The sequence below is a fragment of the Oncorhynchus masou genome, chromosome 33 (genome assembly GCF_036934945.1).
Source record: "Oncorhynchus masou masou isolate Uvic2021 chromosome 33, UVic_Omas_1.1, whole genome shotgun sequence".
Lineage (NCBI taxonomy): Eukaryota > Metazoa > Chordata > Actinopteri > Salmoniformes > Salmonidae > Oncorhynchus > Oncorhynchus masou.
Window position 1 is genome coordinate 19,927,532 of NC_088244.1, and position 24,931 is coordinate 19,952,462.

General features: G+C 42.1%; 1 protein-coding gene across 7 annotated transcripts; it reads left to right on the forward strand.

Annotated features, from left to right (window-relative positions):
• Nucleotides 1-596: 596 nt before the first annotated feature.
• LOC135527979 (RAF proto-oncogene serine/threonine-protein kinase-like) lies at nt 597-24,309 on the forward strand. Of its 7 annotated transcripts, XM_064956698.1 has the most exons (18): nt 597-679; nt 871-941; nt 7,636-7,862; nt 8,275-8,387; nt 8,743-8,845; nt 10,812-10,969; nt 12,423-12,515; nt 14,369-14,522; nt 15,241-15,283; nt 15,424-15,533; nt 15,771-15,888; nt 16,098-16,182; nt 16,370-16,546; nt 16,742-16,788; nt 16,953-17,071; nt 17,398-17,529; nt 21,175-21,309; nt 21,498-24,309. In XM_064956698.1, exons 3-18 carry the CDS (start codon nt 7,662-7,664, stop codon nt 21,636-21,638), a joined length of 1,929 nt encoding a protein of 642 aa, XP_064812770.1. In that variant the 5' UTR covers nt 597-679; nt 871-941; nt 7,636-7,661; the 3' UTR covers nt 21,639-24,309. The 7 variants fall into 7 exon arrangements, with proteins under 7 accessions (XP_064812770.1, XP_064812772.1, XP_064812771.1 ...); XM_064956700.1 differs by lacking the exons at nt 597-679; nt 871-941 and adding an exon at nt 1,818-1,886; XM_064956699.1 differs by lacking the exons at nt 597-679; nt 871-941 and adding an exon at nt 1,896-2,035.
• The last annotated feature ends 622 nt before the right edge of the window (nt 24,310-24,931 follow it).

Genomic DNA, 24,931 nt, shown 5'->3' on the forward strand with positions numbered 1-24,931 from the left:
CAATTTTTTGGTATTCAGTATTGAGCATAGCCAATGACCTTGGATCATTTTGATATAAGGTAAAAGGGTCTATAAAGTGTAAGAATATTAGTGTATGGGATAAATGGATGCAAACTGACCCATCCCGTTCCACACAGAGGTTGCATTATAGATAGGTTATTTGAACACAGTCAGTGAGAAAGACATTACACTGAATCTTGGAGGCTAAGCATTTCAGCTCACTGCTCTGAGTGCATGGTCAGATCAATAAGTGGGAAAGATGCAATAATCCATATCTTAAGGTGGCCTGCACAGTCATGAACGTGGAAGGGATAGGCTGATTTCACTAGTGTGATGTGGGATATTGAAACCCTCAATACATTGTTTTTCAAAACTATAGATTCTCTAAATTGAGTTTCATCTTTTTGGTTTAGTGAATACCAGTGACTGGATACTTTCCCCCGAAATAATGGTTTTCTGTTTTCCTCCCAACACTGCAGCTGACGTTGCACTGGGATGGATGATTAGACTGCATCCTAATGGGATACCTTAAGATCGTACAGTGATAAAGCCCTGCCCTCTTCCTCTTAGGCTGCTTACAAAGTGCTTGCATTGGTATTTCCTGGTATTTGTTGCTGTCAGGATATGAATTAGGTAGTTGCTGTAATGGAGATTAAATCAAATATATGATCAGAAAATGGTGAGCATTTGACAGGAGAGAGAGGATATGATATGCAACTATAAAATTAGGATGATTATAGCTTTTTTTTAATAAGGATGTCATTTGCCTGTACATTCAATGTGTGCTCATAGCATTAAGGAGAGCAGGCTGCTGGTCTGTGCTGGTGAGGAGAGCCACATCACCAAAGCTCTGATCTTTCTCCACAATAGAACTCTGGGCTCTTTGATGTCGTAATCTACCTCAGGGGACCATTGGCTGGGGACCTGATCTTGAACACATGGTGAGTAGAAGGTTTGAAGTTAAGATAGGACCCTATTGCTCCATTTAAGAGCAAACACTTTTAAGCTTGTTCTTTGCTATGAGAAAGGACTCTATTTCATGATGAGAACAGCATGTCTCAAATAAGATAGATGCAGTACATTTAAGTTCAAAAGATTTGCAGATTTGATATATTTCAAGTCACCGTGCAGGTTTGATCTATTTCAAGTCAACAAGCAGGTTTAATCTATATCAAGTAACCAAGATTTTAAAATCTCTTGTCAAAAATCTAATAGACAGGCCTGAAAAGATAGCGTAATTGTAGATGCTCACTGAACCAGGCTATGGGTAGTGCCTTCTTTTTACCAGATGATGGGGTGCTTTCTATTCTTTTGATGGATTTCTCCTTCTGCAACTGAATATAAGCATATAGTCTACAAAAAAATATAAAATATTATAATTGGCTGCATTTTATGCTGATTCACCATATATTGCACAGATTCACAGATTTAGCAATTGAGCAATGTCATTTTTGTTTTGAAGTTTTGATATAATTACATATTTTGGTGTAAAGTCTGCCTATTGCAATCTCAACACATTTTAATCATCCTGAATGCCCATAGCTAGGCTAAATCTAGTCTAATTTGTGTGCTGTTTGTCCGTGCCCAACCTCCATCACACATTCAAAGTTCATTAATAACATACGTGTGGTTGTTTTCTATTAACCTACACCTCCACTTTTTGGACTTTGTGTACTTTTCACTAGTTATTCACATAAAAAGTAAATACTATAGTGTCAGAGTGGGTTGGCTGATTTAAATTTGTGTCCTCATTTTTGCGCAGTAAATTGCATGGCTGAAATTCTTGTTATTACTGTGGGGTCCTGTTTCAGTCACTGGCGTCAGGCAGGCGCACGACATGAACTCAAACTCTTTCACCTTCTGTTTATCGCCGTAAATATTGATTGGTATGTGAACAACAACTACAACCACTTTTTTAAAGTTTTAATTTAGCATCAGGCAAATAGAAGCGGGCGGTTGCATAGTGTCATTCACATGTGACTTTGGGAAGGTGTCTGTTGGACTCGTAGGCTTGTGTTTTTTTCTCTCACCCAGGGTAAGTAATGAAAGGAAGGCAAAAGATCTTTTTAGGGGTTGGTTGGGTAACACATCGGGGTTCCTTTCATGTGGGTTATTATTTCATGGTTTGATACTTTGATACATTGTTACTTTCTTTCCGGGCTAAACATTTTGGATTGATCATAACCCGCTACTTTTTTTATTTTCTGAATGCGTTGCAAATATGACGATGTCATCGACTCCACATTTTGCTCAAGTTATGGCGGAGCTGAAGTTTTCTAGCTTGTGTTGGTGAGTTTGCTCTGGCAGTGCCATTAATTCTGCACAAAATTGGATTGCAGCTGTCGTCTTTATCACTAGTCAGATCACTTTCAGTCTTGTTGGAGTCAGTAGAACAAATATGTGTATTTTAATGTGATAGGAAAATTGTGATAGATCTGTCTAAAGTTTCGGTTGATGAAGGAGTTTGGATCGTACGGAAAAGGGCCCCTAGATAGGCTACTGTCATATTTTAGACAGCGTGGCATTGTTTATGCTATTTCAATCTATGTTTAGAGGAAAAGTTGAAAATAGACTCTAAACTTGTAAATTGGAGGACTGTGTTCAGCCATTTCTACCACTATTCTCCTGCACAAATACATGTACTTATTTTGTCAAATGTAAATGCATTGCAAATAACACATTCTATTCTCATTCTATAACACCTTGGCATTTGTCATCTCTACTTTTTTTGAAAGATGGAATATGTAGTTATAACCCACTGGGCACAAACTGGTTGAATCAACTTGTTTCGACATAATTTGTCAAGGTATTTTGACATAGAATCTATGTGGACAATACACTGCATTTGCAAAAAGTGTTTTGAGGGTGACATTTTAACCACAGTATTATGTCATCATGGTAACCAATTTTCAACATAGGCAAGCCTTGTATAACATATGTTGCATTTGTACCTTTGAAACAACGTCAGATCTTCAACGTTATATATCAGAAGAAAAAAATAACAATAGGCTGGGCAGCACCTCCTACTGAGAATTGACCTTTTCGACAGCTACTTTTATCCATTTGATCTCTCATCAAGGTTTGATATTTGACACTGACTACTACCAATGTGCTGTCATGAGAATGATTATTGAGAGATCTCTTAATAGATTCACTGTTGCCATTGAAGTCATTCCAAAGGTTAGGTTTTTAAAGAGCAAATTAAATGTAACCATACACTATAAATCATATATTACCAATGTTACTACACTGAACAAAACTATAAATACAACATGCAGCAGTTTCAAAGATTTTACTTAGTTACAGTTCATATAAGGAAATCAGTGAATTGAAATACATTCATTAGGCCCTAATCAATGGATTTCATGACTGGGAATACAAATATGCATCTGTTGGTCACAGACACACGATACAGTTGAAATTGGAAGTTTATATACACTTAGGTTGGAGTCATTAAAACTCGTTTTTCAACCACTCCACAAATTTCTTGTTAACAAACTATAGTTTTGGCAAGTCGGTTAGAACATCTACTTTGTGCATGACACAAGTCATTTTACCAACAATTGTTTACAGACTGATTATTTCACTTATAATTCACTGTATCACAATTCCAGTGAGTCAGAAGTTTACATACAATAAGTTGACTGTGCCTTTAAACAGCTTGGAAAAATATGTCATGGCTTTAGAAGCTTCTGATAGGCTAATTGACATAATTTGAGTCAATTGGAGGTGTGCCTGTGGATGTATTTCAAGGCCTACCTTCAGACTCACTGCCTCTTTGCTTGACATCAAGGGAAAATCAACAGAAATCAGCAAAGAACTCAGAAATAAAATTGTAGACCTCCACAAGTCTGGTTCATCCTTGGGAGCAATTTCCAAACACCTGAAGGTACCACGCTCATCTGTACAAACAATAGTACGCAAGTATAAACACCATGGGACCACGCAGCCATCATACCGCTCAGGAAGGAGGCACGTTCTGTCTCCTAGAGATGAACGTACTTTGGTGCGAAAAATGCAAATCAATCCCAGATCAACAAAAAAAGGATATTGTGAAATGCTGGAGGAAACAGGTACAAAAGTATCTATATCCACAGTAAAATGAGTCCTATATCAACATAACCTGAAAGGCAACTCAGCAAGGAAGAAGCCACTGTTCCAACACCGCCATAAAAAAGACAGACTACGGTTGCAACTGCACATGGGGACAAAGATTGTACTTTTTGGAGAAATGTCCTCTGGTCTGATGAAACAAAAATAAAACTTTGGCCATAATGACCATCGTTATGTTCAGAGGGAAAAGGGGGAAGGCTTGCAAACCGAAGAACACCATCCCAACCGTGAAGCACGGGGGTGGCAGCATCATGTTGTGGGGGTGCTTTGCTGCAGGAGGGACTGGTGCACTTCACAAAATAGATGGCATCATGAGGATGGAAAATTATGTGGATATGTTGAAGCAACATCTCAAGACATCAGTTAAAGCTTAGTTAAATGTCAGGAATTGTAAAAAAACTGAGTTTAAATGTATTTGGCTAAGGTGCATGTAAACTTCCGACATCAACTGTATATACAAAAGTATGTCAACACCCCTTCATGCTAGTGGATTCGGCTATTTCAGCCACACCGTTACTGACAGGTGTATAAAATCGAGCACACAGCCATGCAGTCGCCGTGGACAAACATTGACAGTAGAATGGCCTCACTGAAAAGCTCAGTGACTTTCAACATGGCACTGTCATAGGATGCTACCTTTCCAACAAGTCAGTTCGTCAAATTTCTTCCCTGCTAGAGCTGCCCCGGCCAACTGTAATTTCTGTTATTGTGAAGTGGAAACGTCTTGGAGCAACAACGGCTCGGCCACAAAGTGGTAGGCCACACAATCTCACAGAATAGGACCGGCAAGTGCTGAAGCGCGTAACACGTAAAAATCATCTATTCTCGGTTGCAACACTCACTCGTACCAAACTTAGTACCAAACTGCCTATGGAAGCAACGTCAGGGCAATAACTTTTCGTCAGGAGCTTCAAAAAATGAGTTTCCATGGCCGAGCAGCCACACAAGTCTAAGATGACCATGCGCAATGCCAAGAGTTGGCTGGAGTGGTGTAAAGCTCGCCACCATTGGACTCAGGAGCAGTGGGAACGCGTTCTCTGGAGTGATGAATCACACTTCACCATCTGGCAGTTCGACAGACAAATCTGGGTTTGGTGTATGCCAGGAGAACGCTACCTGCCCGAATGCATAGTGCCAACTGTAATGTTTGGTGGAGAATGATTAATTGTCTGGGGCTGTTTTTCATGGTTCGGGCTAGGCCCCTTAGTTCCAGTGAAGGGAATTTGTAATGATACAGCTTACAATTACATTCTCCACGATTCTGTGCTTCCAACTTTGTGGCAACATTTTTGGGAAGGCCCTTTACCCTTTTCAGCATGACAATGCCCCAGTGCACAAAGCGAGGTCCATACAGAAATGGTTTGTCGAGATGGGTGTGGAAGAACTGGCCCGCACAGAGCCCTGACCTCAACCCCATCAAAAATCTTTGTAATAAATTGGAATGCCGGCTGTGAGCCAGGCCTAATCGCCCAATATCAGTGCCCAACCTCACTAATGCTCTTGTGACTGAATGGAAGCAAGTCCCTGCAGCAATGTTCCAACATCTCGTGGAAGGGCCTTCCCAGAGGAGGGCCGGCTGTGATAGCAGCAAAGGGGGGAACAACTCCATATTAATGCCCATGATTTTGAAATGAGATCTTCGACGAGCAGGTGTCCACATACAGTGGAATGTATATTATCACTTGTGAATGATGCCCAGCTTGTATGCAGTATGGGCAGAAACAGCACATGGCTTTTTTTGTGAATTTTTCAAATCATAGTCGCACACCTCATGTAGACTAGCTCATAGACCTATATGTTTTGGTACGGTTTGTATCACAACTAAAGTGGCCCAATAATGTCTTCAAATTAAGCACATGAATCCACTTTACAACCGATGTAGAGCCTAACTGGCATACAATACATAGGCAATGCTTGAGTTTCAAGTTTGAGGAAGATAATGTCCCTTTATAATAAAGCATTACATGCATAATCACATTTGCGGTCACTTTTGAGAATGGTGTTTTCCCACTAGTTCATTGCATTTTGTAACATTTGCGGCTTAAAGCCTACTGCCGTGTGCTCATTGCTGTGCTTATGATGTGAAGAAATAGCCTAATAGGTTATCAACATTTTAAGCTAAACGTTCTGATCTGTTGCATCAGCCTTGTTTCTTTTAAACTTTTTTTGATGAGAGTGGTTGCATTATTTTGGGATCTATCGCATCCCACAGCTGTCCCAGACTATGTTTGGAATATTTATTTCTCGCACAGATGGACAAGTTGACTTTTGTACTATGGGGGATAGTAGATGGACATAGGCTAGTGCTTTTGCTCTTTGTTAGGCCTACTCATCTTATTGGCTGACGAAAAAGTAAATGTGGACAGTGCTATCTTCAATATGCACTTCAGAATTCGATAACTTCGGAGCTGAGATGCCTGTGAGAAGGACCTGCTCACGTGACGGGCATTGGCTAATAAGAATTTAGATATACGAGAGAGCCATGTGAGTGAGAAGTGCTTTGGAGCACACAGCCGGGAGAAGGGAATTATAATAATTATATTCAACCCAGGGCACAACGACTACTGGCCGCAAAGGGCCGGGATATTCAAGGCATTATCAAGTGCTTGTGAAATTGTGAATGAGAGACTGATGAAGTGTGTACAGCCTGCACAAAAAAACAAAGCAGAGTTCATGCCTTTCATGCAACTTTTGTGAAATCATCATTAGAGTCGCATCATGCAGCCTTAGAATGTATGAAAAATCAAAACACATTGCCCAATGTTTGAATCACTGTTGCATAAATAACTCTAAATTAGGCATATAGGAGCACCAGTTTCTTTGTTAACCTCTCAACACAGAATAGCCTCAAGTGCGCGCTCCCTCAGAAATAGTTTGGAGAAAATATCCTTTCTATTTTATTCAGCTATGTTCAATTGTATTCTTAATACTATAAAATAATATAAAATAATGCCACGGAATTCAAAGCAAATTTTGTCTGCTAAATGAACTAGTGTAGCCCACAGCCATATGGCATAGCCACATCAGGGCCTAAGGACATCTGAAATAGACAACATTTTCTTTGTATCATTTTAGACCTGTCTAAAATAAGTCATGGATTTATTGTGATGGTGTAGGCTACATAAAAATTATTTATTAGACTTTTTAAAATGTTCCAAAGGTATGCATCAGTGGCTTGTAGGCTATGTGTGGAAGCCAGGAGATGCCAAATGTGTTTATGTTAATTAATGGTCAATTACCGTGAGACCGGCAGTTATTTGCTTGACAGTCACCGGCTGACAAAATGGCATGACCGCCACAGCCCTAATAGGACCAATAAAATCACAGAATGTTTTGGAGGACTGTCAAATCCTACTAGCTACTACCACTACTACTACCAGGTAGACTCCTTTCTAGTTTTCTCAGCTACTTTTCAGAATATGCAATGTATTGGGAGTTGTGAGGGAATGAAGACAGACACTGCGTAAACATGGCTATATGATGAATTTCAACCCAACACTTTGACTCCCACTATGTCCCCAGAGCGCTGAGAGCACCAGTGTTTGCTGATGGAGCACCTCCAGGGAGCATGGAAGACCCTGAGCAACGGTTTTGGGATGAAGGACTCTGTGTTCGAGGGCCCTTGCCTTTCCCCGACCATGGTGCAGGGCTTCCCCTCCGAGCGCCGCTCCTCCGACGACAGTAAGATCCCCGACTCCAAGACCAGCAGCACCATCCGCGTCTACCTCCCCAACCAGCAGCGCACAGTGGTGAGTCCATTAGAACAATAATAATAATAGTACATTACTAATCATACATTTCATTTGAAGAGCCTTTCAAAACACCCAAGGACACTAAAAAAATGGAAGCAATGAAATACAGTAGTTTTGGGGACAGTGAGTGAGTGGGATTATGGAAACAACAACACACTGCTGCGCTAATGTTGTTTGAGTGGGGGCTTAATTAACTGAGTCACCTAAGTGCAGTGTGGCAGTCTGTTAATGGAAAATTGCTACCTAAATTGATTGTCATCATCATACACAGACCAAAGGGCATACCATTATTCCAAATCATCCCATTATCCCAAAAGATAATATATTATGCACATGCTTGTGTTTTCACTGGTCCCAGTAAGTGTTGTTGTTGTAGTTGTTGTTGAGTGTTTTAGTTGTGGTCCCTCAGGTGAATGTGAGGCCAGGTATGACCCTGCACAGCTGCCTGATCAAAGCGCTGAAGGTGCGGGGCCTGCAACCGGAGTGCTGTGCTGTCTTCAGACTGCACCCAGGACAGAGGAGGTATGCTCTGGGCACTGGGGAACAGAGGGGTGTCACTGGATCTCTGCAGTGTAGGTGAAATGATCCCTAACCACTGATACAGGGTGAGGTATTATTTCACCCACCTAAGGTTAAAAGCTAGGATTGGGGGTGGGACAAGCTGATCCTAGTGGTTAGGGGCAACTTCTACCTTGAGGTAGGTCCATATGATGCTGTAAGAAAGTGTTTTATTTTTTGCAAAAAAAAGAATTCTGCAGCTATACAACCTTTCAGGCTAAGACATGTTGAATGACCTTTTCTTGTAAAGGTTGGTTGTGTCAGTCTGCTCTCTAGTATTTGTTACTTTACTTAATGTGTCATGTTCCTTTTCTAACAGTAAAAAGTCACGTATGGATTGGAATACCGACTCTACCTCACTAATTGGGGAAGAACTGCTGGTGAAAGTCTTAGATCATGTCCCCTTGACAACGCACAACTTTGTAAGTAGCCCATAAAGCAGGGGTTTCAAATGAATTTTACCCCGCGGGCTGCATTCAGTCTAAACCAAGGTCCGAAGGGCCGCTTTTAAAATGTATTATATTTCCTTGTTGTACACATTTGTACAAAATAGTCCTCTATCAATCGCTTTTGTATTTTTGATGCTCCCTGACTGTCTAGCTTTCATTTTGACAGAGTAAAAAGACTATACATTTGAAGTCGGAAATGTACATACACCTTAGCCAAATACATTTAAACTCAGTTTTTCCACAATTCCTGACATTTAATCCTAGTTAAAAGAGAGAGAGAATGATTTCAGCTTTTATTTCTTCCATCACATTCTCAGGGGGTCAGAAGTTTACATACACTCAATTAATATTTGGTAGCATTGCTTTTAAATTGTTTAACTTGGCTCAAATGTTTTGGGTAGCCTTCCACAAGCTTCCCACAATAAGTTGGGTGAATTTTGTCCCATTCCTTCTGACAGAGCTGGTGCAACTGAGTCAGGTTTGTAGGCCTCCTTGCTCGCACACGCTTTTTCAGTTCTGCCCATAAACTTTCTATAGGATTGAGGTCAGGGCTTTGTGATGGCCACTCGAATACCTTGACTTTCTTGTCCTTAAGCCATTTTGCCACAACTTTGGAAGTATGCTTGGGGTCATTGTCCATTTGGAAGACCCTTTTGTGAACAAGCTTTAACTTCCTGGCTGATGTCTTGAGATGTTGATTCAATATAACACATAATCTTCCATCCTCATGATGCCATCTATTTTGTGAAGAGCAGCAGTCCCTCCTGCAGCAAAGCACCCCCACAACATGATGCTGCCACACCCGTGCTTCACGGTTGGGATGGTGTTCTTCGGCTTGCAAGCCTCCCCCTTTTCCTCAAAACATAACCATGGTCATTATGGCCAAACAGTTCTATTTTTGTTTCATCAGACCAGAGGACATTTCTCAAAAGTACGATTTTTGTTCCCATGTGCAGTTGCAAACCGTAGTCTGGCTTTTTTATGGCAGTTTTGGAGCAGTGGCTTCTTCCTTGCTGAGCGGCCTTTCAGGTTATGTCGATATAGGTCATTTTATTGTGGATATAGATACTTTGGCACCTGTTTCCTCCAGCATCTTCACAGGGTCTTTTGCTGTTGTTCTGGGATTGATTTGCACTTTTCGCACTAAAGTACTTTCATCTCTCGGAGTGTTTTTACTTGCGTACTATTGTTTGTACAGATGAACGTAGTACCTTCAGGCATTTGGAAATTGCTCCCAAGGATGAACCAGACTTGTGGAGGTCTACAATTTTTTTCCTGAGGTCTTGGCTGATTTCTTTTGATTTTCTCATGATGTCAAGCAAAGAGGCACTGAGTTTGACGGTAGGCCTTGCAATACATCCAGCGATACACCTCCAATTGACTCAAATTATGTCAATTAGCCTATCAGAAGCTTCCAAAGCCATGACATCATTTTCTGGAATTTTCCAAGCTGTTTGAAGGCACACTCAACTTAGTGTATGTAAACTTCTGACCCACTGGAATTGTGATACAGTGAATTGTAAGTGAAATAATCTGTCTAATCAATTGTTGGAAAAATGCCATGTGTCATGCACAAAGTAGATGTCCTAACCGACTTGCCAAAACTATAGTTTGTTAAAAAGAAATTTGTGGAGTGGTTGAAAAACTAGTTTTAATGACTCCAACCTAAGTGTATGTAAACTTCCGACTTCATCTATAAATGGAGGGACTATACATTTCTATACAGTTTCGATTTGGTTTGAGTCATTTAAATGTCAATTTAATATTCCCCCCCCCCCAAAAAAAAACAAGAACATTGAAAAAACAAAAATCGGCGGGCTGGATTGAATGGCCATATGTTTGACACCCCTCTGCCATAAAGGATGTTACACTGTTTACCCAGGCCGTTAGCATCGGCTGGAAAATAATGAAATACTTAATCTTCCTCTTTAACTTTCAGGTTCGGAAAACATTTCTGAAGTTGGCCTTCTGCGATATATGCCAGAAGTTCCTTTTGAATGGTTTCCGTTGCCAAACATGCGGCTACAAATTCCATGAGCATTGCAGCACCAAAGTGCCCACGATGTGTGTGGATTGGAGCAACATCAGACAGCTCCTGTAAGACTCCTCTCCTCTTCTGTGCAGAGCAAATCAAAATGGCTGCTAACACCTAACTGTTTGTATTGAATAGCAAGAACACTTACAAAACAATATAAATATTAACAGTACAAGTATACAGCAATGGGTGAATAAACAAAATAAGGAACATACTAACAAAAGAGCTAAGTAAGAAAAATTATAGTGGTGGTCTCACAGTCTGCATTGAAGATAGATATTTACATAGAGAATTGTTTTGCATGCAGGCTTTAGTTCTCCATATTTCAACAGTAAGCATTTGTAGATGGCTATCACTGGCCATGAAGAGATACATTTGTAGATGGCTATCACTGGCCATGAAGAGATACATTTGTAGATGGCTATCACTGGCCATGAAGAGATACATTTGTAGATGGCTATCACTGGCCATGAAGAGATACATTTGTAGATGGCTATCACTGGCCATGAAGAGATACATTTGTAGATGGCTATCACTGGCCATGAAGAGATACATTTGTAGATGGCTATCACTGGCCATGAAGAGATACATTTGTAGATGGCTATCACTGGCCGTGAAGAGACACATTTGTAGATGGCTATCACTGGCTGTGAAGAGATACATTTGTAGATGGCTATCACTGGCCATGAAGAGATACATTTGTAGATGGCTATCACTGGCCATGAAGAGATACATTTGTAGATGGCTATCACTGGCCATGAAGAGATACATTTGTAGATGGCTATCACTGGCCATGAAGAGATACATTTGTAGATGGCTATCACTGGCCATGAAGAGATACATTTGTCGATGGCTATCACTGGCCATGAAGAGATACATTTGTAGATGGCTATCACTGGCCATGAAGAGACACATTTGTAGATGGCTATCACTGGCCGTGAAGAGATACATTTGTAGATGGCTATCACTGGCCGTGAAGAGATACATTTGTAGATGGCTATCACTGGCCGTGAAGAGATACATTTGTAGATGGCTATCACTGGCCGTGAAGAGATACATTTGTAGATGGCTATCACTGGCCGTGAAGAGATACATTTGTAGATGGCTATCACTGGCCGTGAAGAGATACATTTGTAGATGGCCATCACTGGCCGTGAAGAGATACATTTGTAGATGGCTATCACTGACCGTGAAGAGATACATTTGTAGATGGCTATCACTGGCCGTGAAGAGATACATTTGTAGATGGCTATCACTGGCCGTGAAGAGATACATTTGTCGATGGCTATCACTGGCCGTGAAGAGATACATTTGTAGATGGCTATCACTGGCCGTGAAGAGATACATTTGTCGATGGCTATCACTGGCCATGAAGAGATGCATTTGTAGATTTTTTGTTTCTTATTTATGTTGGTTTGTTGAGAAGGGTCCTCCCAGTAAGCATTTCGTTGGACAGTGTATACCATGTGTATCCTGTACATATGACTAATAAAGCTTGAAACTCTCTCTCTCTAGGTTGTTCCCGACACCAGGTGAAAGTGGGGGTCCATCTCTTCCCCCTCTTACTTCTCGGCGAATGAGAGAATCGCTGTCCCGACTCCCCAGCAGGTAAAGCCACCCCTCCTGCTCTTGAACTCTGACCTATCACTTCCGACCCATGGTGATACGGGTCCCATGGATTTCTTTCACCCTGGTACTGTGAGCAAGGCTATCTCCAGGCAGCAACATAACATCTGCAATCAAATAACTACAGAAGTACAGCCAAAGTCTTCCTCTTGACTTACCATTTAATGACGGCTAAGGGTTGCGTGTGGTTGTAATTGATTTAACTACAGTACAGTAAGGTTTACTAAGTCTTTGGCTCTCAGAGGTAATGGTGGCCAAATGTTAAGGGTTCTTTGGTTGCCATGTTTGACTGGCCCTCAGCTGATGCAGCTGTAAGTTGTAAAGCACCTTAACCCAGGCCTCAAACCGAATCAATGCCTGTTTTTTGTCTCTAGCTTTATGATGTAACCAGAGGTGTGAAAAGAGGCTGTTGTTTCAGCATTTATTACAGTTTAAAAGCACTCAGATCATCGCCAAATTAGCTCGCACACAGTATCAAGTTGTTTGGTGCAGAACAATCTCAGATGCTCTTCGAAACAAAGTCCTGTTTTGGCCAAAAGGGGGGATTTGTTCTCATAGAGTGCTTTACAGGGTTAGAAGTGTGGTCTAATACATTATGAGTGTTGTTATGGTATGTCACTAGCATGGAGTGCCACTTTCACCAGCAACTGACAGTACAGTACAATATACTTTCCAGTCAGCAGTGAACCAAGACCAGAATCACACGAAGCATCACTGAATCAACAAGAACTTTAATGAGAGTGCAAGGAGAATTGTCACCTACCACCATTCTGAAAGGCTAACGAGCAATCATGAGTTGCATAGGTTCCTAGAAAAGCATGGCACATGCAAGAAATTAAAAACCATATCCTTTCCCTCCAAGTTATTGTGAAATATGTACTACTCTGAGATTGGATCTTAATTTGATTACTCTGTTGTTGCTGAGAATTTTATTGCTCTGCAGGAAATGCAGATGAATGTCGAGATTTGCATAAATTCACAGAAATATATGTAAATCTCCCGCACTAACAAACTGTTATATTAGCAGAATTGCACTTTTCATGTAGCCCGATTTTGGCCAGATAATAGCCTAATTGCAGATTAAACATTACATCGTCGGAAAAGTGTGAAAGTTAAAATCCTGTTGCTGTAGGATTCATTTACTGTGACAATACTGTTAAAATTTAGATCCCACATCTGTACCATGTGAATTGTTTTGGTAGGATTTGTGCTAACTTTGACTGGTGAGCTTTGTAGCGTAACATCATAGCAAATTCTTGGCAAAAACTGAGGTTGAAATACTTCCCCTAGTGAATGGGGTAGTATTTGTAGAATGGAAATCCTAATACCTAGAACATTTTCCTGTTATTAAATTTAGTAGAATCTCAATGTGTGCAGGACTGTGTTTGTTCAACTATCAAGAAAGTAGAGGATAGATTTTGAAAAGTAGTGTCAAACGGTCACTGCCTGAAACAGAAACGGCCTTCTAACCATGTCACATAGTGAGGGTGTTCTAGGGTGTGCCTGAGGAAAATGTCACATAATGGCAGAGATGAAACTGACAAGCTGCCATCTACTACACCCCTGTGAGATTGATTGTAAGAAGTTGTAGAATTATCTTGTGTGTGAATTATTATTATTATTTGCATTAGAAGAGCCACTCAATGGTATCTCAGACTAAGATAAACAAAAATAGTAATTATTCAATCATGGTAATAATATTTGATGCTTTTTTATCCAAACAATTGTCATGACAAAACCATGACACTATTCTATCTTACTGATGCACTTAATGTGTTGTGTTCAGTGTCCCTACTTTTCCTAAGCCTGATGTTTCCCCTGTATTCACCCCTTAGCTCTCTTCATCGCTGCTCCACCCCTCACGCCTTCAACTACACGGCCCCCTACCCACCCACGGGGGGCGCTCTGTCCCAGAGGCAGCGCTCCACCTCCACGCCCAACGTCCACATGGTCAGCACCACCATGCCCGTCGACAGCAGCATGATGGAGGTAACAACACACCACGCGGGTCCCCAGGGGACTCCTGGAGGTCCAGGCAGCCCATCCTAAAATAACCTCCCTGCCCGATCTGGCCCTTCTTACACGCTCGGAATCTCAACCATCTTCTCCGTAACTTCTGTCATCCCTCCCTCCCCCTTACTATTTCTACTAAGTAATTAATCTAGCATGATTACAATTTACTTTGCATGATTTCCTTGATTGTGTTCTATTCTCTTTGTTTCATTTCACTTTTTATATGTTGCACTTTACTGTATTCCTTTCTGATTCATTAGTTTCCATACCCGTGTAATTGGAAAAATTATAACTTGATAGCTGTATCTAATATGCCCACAAAATGTAACACCTGGGTAGCACTCTATCTCTCCTCATCTCCCTTTCCTTCCCTGTCCCACTGTGTTGTGCCCTGATGGGGACTAGCTAGATGGTCTGAATACCTCCCCTAGCTCATGGTGCGTAGGAGGAGAGTAGGTATTATTCGCTTCTCCGACTCTTTTGTTGAGGCGACGTCAGAGAGCCCAGACAAGGTTAGGAGGCAGTGGCAGAGTGTTGTGTGATAAATAACATGGCATGCCTTTCAACAGACTAGTATCCACATGCTTTTATAGTTTCTTTAACTGAATGGTCTAACTGAATGAGGAAACTGTTGAATGACTTGTGTTCATTTGATATGTGTAAAAATCTGAAATAATATTTTGTGTTTTCCTAGGAAGCAATGCGTAATCATGAAGCAATGCGTAATCATGACTCAGGTAAGATTTTAAAAGGTGGTTACCCCACATGAGTGGCACAGTTTCTTCTAAGCTAATGGAAACATGCACAACATCCCACAACAACACTTTCTGTCATAACCTGCCATTCTAAATACCATTGGTCCATCTTCCCTTCCTAGGCGGGAGTTCCCCCAGCCAGAGTCCCACAGGCTGGTCCCAGTCTAACACCCCAGCTCCAGACAGACGAGAGAGGGCTCCTTCATTCAACACTCAGGAGAAACACAAAATAGTAAGTTAGACAGCCCCTGTAGTTTCCACATAGGGTTCTACATGGAACCCAGAATGGTTGTATCTGGAGCCAAAAAGCGTTCTTCAAAGGGTTCTCTTATGGGCCAGCCAAAGAACCCTTTTAGGTTGTAGATAGCACCTTTTTTTGTAAGAGTGTAGGAATAACTGTATAAGTGAATTGTATGTAAGATCTACTTTAGATGGAGAATGTGGCCTTATATTGACTATCCCACTGCAGCGTCCGAGGGACAAGCGGGACTCCAGTTATTACTGGGAGATTGAGGCCAGTGAAGTGGTTCTTCACTCCTGTATCGGCTCAGGCTCCTTCGGAACGGTATACAAAGGGAAATGGCACGGTGAGCATGCTTCTGGATTGCACCTGTTGGATAAACACAATGCTTGTAATGCTTGGTTATGCTGTTGCGAAGGTCTACAAAGGTTTGTGAGGAGTTCTGGATCTTCCAATCATGCCTATGAGTTGACTTGAACACTTGTACTGAGCCTAGTCTACATGGTCACACAGCAGCGTAGACAGTTTCTGTACCACGTTGTTTGTCTGTTGTAGGTGATGTAGCGGTGAAGATCCTAAAGGTGATTGACCCCACGCCAGAGCAGTTCCAGGCCTTCAGAAACGAGGTGGCTGTACTTAGGTAAGAGAGGGTGAGAGCAGTGAGAGAACTATAATAATAATAATTTAGATTAGATAGGTAGATTATCTTCATGCAGCATTATCTCATCTTTGTTTTGGTGATTTCCTCTTCCTGTATCGCCCTCTCACTCTTGCTCTCCCTCTCTCTCTCGCCGTCTGTATGTCTCTCTCCTTCTTTTTGTCCGCAGGAAAACACGGCACGTCAACATCCTGTTGTTCATGGGCTACATGACGAAGGACAACCTGGCCATCGTGACCCAGTGGTGTGAGGGCAGCAGCCTCTACAAACACCTTCACGTCCAGGAGACCAACTTCCAGATGTTCCAGCTTATAGACATTGCCAGGCAGACAGCTCAGGGCATGGAGTGAGTCCACACAGCAGGGACAAGTTTAGCTGTAATTTGGTGCTACTTATAGCTCTATAGGAATACTAGGTTTACAAGGGTGTTAGCTTTAGATTGACACTATAAAAAGGTGATAGTTTAGAAGGATATTGTGTTTATTATTAACATGCAACTGAAATGTCGTAAATTCCCATTTTCACTGTATTTTTCTTTCAGCTATTTGCACGCCAAAAACATCATCCACCGGGACATGAAGTCAAACAGTATCCTTTTCTTCACTGTTTTAAGTTCTGTCACTTTGTTGTGACAACTGAATAGAAAATAGTGTTGGCTTAAAATTAGACAAATTATGTATGCGTTCAAAGTCGTAGTATTTTTCACAGATTCAGCAGTCTGCCACAGCTCTGCTTCCTTGACAGTGGTACAGATATCTTCCTACATGAGGGCCTGACAGTGAAGATAGGAGACTTTGGTCTGGCCACGGTCAAGGCCAGGTGGAGTGGTTCTCACCAGGTGGAGCAACCCTCAGGGTCCATACTGTGGATGGTCAGTAAGAGCAAAATCTCTAAACGGAAGATCATGATTAGGTGATTATTGGAGTCAGGTGTGTTAGCTGAGGCTGGGGCAAAACTGTGACACCAATCAGGCCCCCGAGGACTGGAATTGCCCACCCCTAGGTTAAGGGGAGCAGTTTCTTAATCTGGGAAAATACGTTTGTTTTGGTGGTCGTGCACTCCAGCAATCGTTTGACTTGTCTCTTTTGAAAATGAAACTTAGAAACCACACCTTTGAGATGTACTCATTATGGTTCCTGGAATTAAAAATGAAATCAATTTAAACAAGTTGTCTGTTATTCTATCCTCTGTTCTCAGGCTCCTGAGGTTATCCGTATGCAGGACAACATGCCCTATAGTTTCCAGTCTGACGTGTACTCCTACGGTGTTGTCCTCCATGAGCTGATGACGGGAGAGCTGCCATACTCACAAATAGCCAACAGAGACCAGGTAAACCCAGCCTGCCACACAGCCATCTCTAAAACCATGGTAGTCTCTATTTCAGTTGTGCTAAATTTAGGGACAGATACTGTCCTGCCTTGTTTGATTTTAACAAATCTAATATAACTAAGATTGTGTGACCCAGTTTCAGTCACGGGCATAAATGTACTTATTTTGATCTAGTATCTCTCTCTCTCTCTCTCTGTCTCTCTCAAATCAAATCAGTTTATTTGTAACGTGCACCGAATACAACAGGTGAAATGCTTACTTACAGGCTCGAACTAATAGTGCAAAAAAGGTATTAGGTGAACAATAGGTAAGTAAAGAAATAAAACAACAGTAAAAAGACAGGCTATATACATTTAGCGAGGCTATAAAAGTAGTGAGGCTACATACAGACTCCGGTTAGTCAGGCTGATTGAGGTAGTATGTACATTTAGAATGGGTAAAGTGGCTATGCATATATGATGAACAGAGAGTAGCAGTAGCGTAAAAGAGGGGTTTAGCGGGTGGTGGGTGGCGGGACACAATGCAGATCGCCCGGTTAGCCAATGTGCGGGAGCACTGGTTGGTCGGCCCAATTAAGATAGTATGTAAATGAATGTATAGTTAAAGTGACTATGCATATATGATAAACAGAGTAGCAGCAGCGTAAAAGAGGGGTTTGGGGGACACACACAATGCAAATAGTCCAGGTAGACATTGGATTACCTGTTCAGCAGTCTTATGTCTTGGGGGTAAAAACTGTTGAGAAGCCTTTTTGTCCTAGACTTGGCTCTCCGGTACCGCTTGCCATGTGGTAGTAGAGAGAACAGTCTATGGCTGGGGTCTTTGACAATTTTTAGGGACTTCATCTGACACCGCCTATTGTAGAGGTCCTGGATGGCAGGCAGCTTAGCCCCAGTGATGTACTGGGCCGTACACACTACCCTAGTAGTGCCTTGTGGTCAGAGGCTGAGCAATTGCCGTACCAGTCAGAATGCTCTCGATGTTGCAGCTGTAGAACCTTTTGAGTATCTCAGGACCCATGCCAAATCTTTTCAATCTCCTGAGGGGGAATAGGCTTTGTCGTGCCCTCTTCACGACTGTCTTCGTGTGCTTGGACCATGTTAGTTTGTTGGTGATGTGGACACCAAGGAACTTGAAGCTCTCAACCTGCTCCACTACAGCCCCGTCGATGAGAATAGGGGCGTGCTCGGTCCTCCTTTTCCTGTAGTCCACAATCATCTCCTTAGTCTTGGTTACGTTGAGGGATAGGTTGTTATTCTGGCACCACCCGGCCACGTCTCTGACCTCCTCCCTATAGGCTGTCTCGTCGTTGTCGGTGATCAGGCCTACTACTGTTGTGTCATCTGCAAACTTCATGATGGTGTTGGAGTCGTGCCTGGCCATGCAGTCGTGGGTGAACAGGGAGTACAGGAGGGGACTGAACACACACCCCTAGGAGCTCCAGTGTTGAGGATCAGCGTGGCAGATGTGTTGATACCTACCTTCACCACCTGTGGGCGGCCCGTCAGGAAGTCCAGGATCCAGTTGCAGAGGGAGGTGTTTAGTCCCAGGATCCTTAGCTTAGTGATGAGCTTTGAGAGTACTATGGTGTTGAACGCTAAACTGTAGTCAATGAGCTGTAGTCAATGAATAACATTCTCACATAAGTGCTCCTTTTGTCCAGGTGGAAAGGGCAGTGTGGAGTGCAATAGAGATTGCATCATCTGTGGCGGTATGCAAATTGGAGTGGGTCTAGGGTTTCTGGGATAATGGTGTTGATGTGAGCCATTGCCAACCTTTCAAAGCAATTCATGGCTACAGATGTGAGTGCTATGGGTCTGTAGTCATTTAAGCAGGTTGCCTTTGTGTCCTTGTGCACAGGGACTATGGTGCGTCTGCTTGAAACATGTTGTATTACAGACTCAATCAGGGACATGTTGAAATTGAAAATGTCAGTGAAGACATCTGCCAGTTGGTCAGCACATGCTCAGAGCACACGTCCTGGTAATCCGTCTGGCCCCGCAGCCTTGTGTATGTTGACCTGTTTAAAGGTCTTACTCACGTCGGCTGCGTCGGCTAGAATTTTCCTGTATTTAGAGCCATCCATCATTCCTTCAATTCTGACCCAGTCCCTGCCGATGAAAAACATCCCCACAGCATGATGCTGCCATCACCATGCTTCACTGTGAGGGTGGTGTTCTCGGGGTGATGAGAGGTGTTAGGTTTGCGCCAGACATAGCGTTTAACCTGGATGGCCAAAAAGCTACATTTTAGTCTCATGTGACCAGATTACCTTCTTCCATATGTTTGGGGAGTCTCCCACATGCATTTTGGCGACCACCAAACGTTTTTGCTTATCTTTAAGCAATGGCTTTTTTTCTGGCCACTCTTCTGTAAAGCCCACCTCTGTGGAGTGTATGGCTTAAAGTGGTCCTATGGACAGATACTCCAATCTACTCTGTGGAGCTTTGCAGCTCATTCAGGGTTATCTTTGGTCTCTTTGTTGCCTCTCTGATTAATGCCCTCCTTGCCTGGTCCTTGAGTTTTGGTGGGCAGCCCTCTCTTGGAAGGTTTGTTTTGGTGCTATATTCTTTCAATTTTTTAATAATGGATTAAATGGTGCTCTGTGGGATGTTCAAAGTTTCAGATATTTTTTTTATAACCCAACCCTAATCTGTACTTCTCCACAACTTTGTCCCTGACCTGTTTGGAAAGCTCCTTGGTCTTCATGGTGCCGCTTGCTTAGTGGTGTTGCTTGCAGATTCTGGGGTCTTTCAGAAGAGCGTGATCACACAGTCGTCCGGAACAGCTGATGCTCTCATGCATGTCTCAGTGTTGCTTGCCTCGAAGCGAGCATAGAAGTGATTTAGCTCATCTGGTAGGCTTGTGTCACTGGGCAGCTCCCGGCTGTGATTCCCTTTGTAGTCTGTAAAAGTTTGCAAGCCCTGCCATATAAGACGAGCGTCGGAGCCGGTGTAGTATGATTCAATCTTAGCCCTGTATTGACGCTTTGCCTGTTTGATGGTTCGTCACAGGGCATGACATGATTTCTTGTAAGCTTCCGGGTTAGAGTCCCGCACCTTGAAAACGGCAGCTCTACCCTTTAGCTCAGTGCGAATGTTGCCTGTAATCCATGGCTTCTGGTTGGGGTATGTACGTACAGTCACTGTGGGGACGACGTCCTCAATGCACTTATTGATAAATCCAGTGACTGATGGGGTGTACTCCTCAATGCCATCGGAAGAATCCTTTAACATGTTCCAGTCTGTGATAGCAAAACAGTTCTGTAGTTTAGCATCTGCTTCATCTGACCACTTTTTTATAGACCGAGTCACTGGTGCTTCCTGCTTTAATTTGAGCTTCTAAGCAGGAATTAGGAGGATAGGGCCATAGTCAAGTTCTGTCATAAGGACTGTCTCATAGGTATTATTAGTGACTGGTTGTGACCTCCACAGAAAAGAATAACACTGTAATCCCTTATCTCTGTCTCCATTGTCAGATCATCTTCATGGTGGGCCGGGGTACCTGTCTCAGACCTCTATTCCTTACCCCTGACCTCTAACCCTTTTTCTCCCTCTATAGATCATCTTCATGGTTGGCCGGGGGTACCTGTCTCAGACCTCTATTCCTTACCCCTGACCTCTAACCCTTTTTCTCCCTCTATAGATCATCTTCATGGTGGGCCGGGGGTACCTGTCTCCAGATCTCAGTAAGCTTTATAAGAGCTGTCCTAAGGCCATGAAGAGGCTGGTGGCCGACTGCATCAAGAAAATCAAGGACGAGAGGCCACTGTTCCCCCAGGTACTAGCTAATGAGTTTTCTCTGTACATTATCTTGACACCTTTATTGGCTGAAGTGGGTTGAAATGTCCCTGGAGTTGAATGTAAATTACACTGTAGCAAAGGCCTCCAAATTTGATGGGAGTGCTTCCCGGTACTCATCCAATCTACTCCTCTTTCTCTCTCTCTTTTCCTCTCCCTCTCTTCCAGATCCTGTCGTCAATTGAGCTGCTCCAGCACTCCCTGCCTAAGATCAACCGCAGTGCCTCAGAACCCTCCATGCACAGAGCCTCCCACACGGAGGATATTAACGCCTTCACTTCCACCTATAGCAGACTGCCTGTGTTCTGAACTACAATACCCAACCTGTCCCTCCTACCTGCTCCTGTTCCAAAACATACACGTGTTTGCATGAGCATACACACACTCACACACACACACACACACACACACACACTCACACACACACACACTCACACACACACACACACACACCAAATATCTACAGTGCCTTATGAAAGTATTCACCCCCCTTGGCATTTTTCCTATTTTGTTGCCTTACATCCAGGAATTAAATAGATTTGTGGGGGGTTTGTATCATTTGATTTACAGAACATGTCTACCACTTTGAAGATGCAAAATATTTTTGTTGTGAAACAAACAAAAAATAAGACAAAAAGGGAAGACTTGAGCGTGCATAACTATTTACCCCCCCCCCCCCCCCACCCACCCACCCCCAAAGTCAATACGTTGTAGAGACACCTTTTCAGTAATTACAGCTGCAAGTCTCTTGGGGTATATCTCTATAGCCACTGGGATTTTTGCCTATTCTTCAAGGTAAAACTGCTCTTGCTTGGATTGTTTCCGCTGGTGTACGGCAATCTTTATGTCATACCACAGATTCTCAATTGAATTGAGGTCTGGGCTTTGACCATTCCAAGACATTAAAATGTTTACCTTATACCACTCAGGTGTTGCTTTAGCAGTATGCTTAGGGTCATTGTCCTGCTGGAAGGTGAACCTCTGTCCCAGTCTCAAGTTTCTGGAAGACTGAAACAGGTTTCCCTCAAGAATTTTCCTGTATTTGGAGCCATCCACCATTCCTTCAATTCTGACCCAGTCCCTGCCGATGAAAAACATCCCCACAGCATGATGCTGCCATCACCATGCTTCACTGTGATGAGAGGTGTTAGGTTTGCGCCAGACATAGCGTTTTCCTTGATGGCCAAAAAGCTACATTTTAGTCTCATGTGACCAGATTACCTTCTTCCATATGTTTGGAGAGTCTCCCACATGCATTTTGGCGACCACCAAACGTTTTTGCTTATCTTTAAGCAATGGCTTTTTTTCTGGCCACTCTTCTGTAAAGCCCACCTCTGTGGAGTGTTTGGCTTAAAGTGGTCCTATGGACAGATACTCCAATCTCCTCTGTGGAGCTTTGCAGCTCATTCAGGGTTATCTTTGGTCTCTTTGTTGCCTCTCTGATTAATGCCCTCCTTGCCTGGTCCTTGAGTTTTGGTGGGCAGCCCTCTCTTGGAAGGTTTGTTGTGGTGCTATATTCTTTCAATTTTTTAATAATGGATTAAATGGTGCTCTGTGGGATGTTCAAAGTTTCAGATATTTTTTTTATAACCCAACCCTAATCTGTACTTCTCCACAACTTTGTCCCTGACCTGTTTGGAAAGCTCCTTGGTCTTCATGGTGCCGCTTGCTTAGTGGTGTTGCTTGCAGATTCTGGGGTCTTTCAGAACAGGTGTATGTATACTGAGATCATGTGACAGATCATGTGACACTTAGATTACACACAGGTGGGCTTTATTTAAGTAATTATGTGACTTCTGAAGGTAATTGGTTGCACCAGTTTATTTTAATTTTTAAAGTTTTTTAACAAGTCATTTTTTTCATTTCAGTTAACCAAATGTGGACTATTTTGTTTATTTCCATTATATTAAATCCCCCAAAAATCTATTGAAATTACAGGTTATAATGCAACAAAATAGGAAAAATGCCAAGGGGATGAATACTTTTGCAAGGCATTGTATGGCGTAGAAAAAGACGAGTGACTGCGGTTTAAAGGAATCCTCTGATAGTGACGGTGGATGGGATCAATATGGGATTTCAGTCACTGACTGAGTTTTTTCCAGTGACTGTTTTGATATGGAGAGAAGAGAAAAATATTGACTTCCCATTGGGTTGGAGAAGATGATTGATGGTGAATGAAATTCATGCAAATTATAGGGTTAATCAGAGGCCTACTGTAATTTGCTCCATTGCTAAAATGGGTGCAATGGACAGAGTGGCAATGCAGTTAGTGGAACATGTAAATATGTGAAAGAAAGCACATCTACCTGGGGACAGAGAGGCAGAGACAGTGAAGGAAATGCCTGAGAGAGAGTGAAATAAGAGGCTCTCTATCTCTGAGCTGTGAAGCACACCTTTCTGTCTGACAGGACTGACTGCCCTAGTTTCTTATGTAGAAGATATTCTCTAAGCTGACCTGCCTGAAGAGGAGATGAAGCCTAGACCAACCACCTTATAGGATGATTCTTATCAAAAACAGTGTGATCCATCTATAGGTTTTGCAGGGGTATTTGATTGTACATAGTCTTAAATCAGATAGAAATTTGAAATTATTATCAATGTCTTCATCTTCATGCTTTTATAATTGTTTTCCTTAATTCTGGAAACAAATTATAACTTGTTAGACAGTCAAGCATGACTGATTTTTATTTGGACGTTTTAACAAACGCAATTGCTATGTTTCTACGGTCCATGTGATTGGTTCATGGCTTTGCAGAGTGTTCTGATCAGTAGTTACCCACACATTTTAATCAGCCCTTTCTTTGGGTAAACCATCATGAGCTGGATATTGGGCAATTGTCTTTAATATTTAAAAAAATATTTGAAATCTAATTTGCAATTAGTCTGCCATGTCTCTTTCAAGGAGGTACATTTCTTTTTTATTGTAAACATGAGAATGTTGTTTATTTCATGTTATTTTAATAAAATTAAGTTAAACTAATTTGCGTAAGTGTTCAACACCTTCCATTCTTTGTTGCTACTGACTGGTAAAAGGACTGTGTTCACTCAAAACAATAACTGTCAATCAAAGTGTATGTTGCCTGTGCACGAACAAAGGCATTGGTTGGCTATAAAAAATTGCGATGACACAGACTTTGGCCATCTACATTAAAATAAATATTAAAAAGATAGACATTTATATATAACAATAATGATAACCCTGACACTGATTGTGTATGCTGTAAAGAGCTTGTTTTAATGTAAATTGTCCCAGGCAGGTACAAAAGACGTTGAAACACTGATCTCCACCATTAGACTCTGTGCACCTCAGTAGGATACATGTGCAAGACTTTGTAGCTGGGTACAATGTTTGCTGTTTGCAGTGTGGTGCAATCTCACTGTGGATCCCGTCTAGACAGGCCACTAGGGGATTCCATCATTGGGAAATGGCACTAGGTGCACCACAGCTATTGGCAGAGATGATGGGACTAAATGATAACACAATCTCAACAAAGCTATTGGGTAACACTTACGTTGAAGCTCCTTATGTTAAATTCACAACAACTTTTACAGTCATAGACCATTATGTTTTTGTGTTCTTTAATGTCTGATGGCCCTGATGT

Excerpts from the sequence above, each read along its gene's own strand:
- LOC135527979 (XM_064956698.1), top strand. The coding sequence starts at position 7,662 with ATGGAGCACCTCCAGGGAGCATGGAAGACCCTGAGCAACGGTTTTGGG. Across the intron at positions 10,970-12,422 it reads AGCAACATCAGACAGCTCCT|GTTGTTCCCGACACCAGGTG; the intron begins GTAAGACTCCTC and ends CTCTCTCTCTAG. Across the intron at positions 17,530-21,174 it reads AAATAGCCAACAGAGACCAG|ATCATCTTCATGGTGGGCCG; the intron begins GTAAACCCAGCC and ends CTCCCTCTATAG.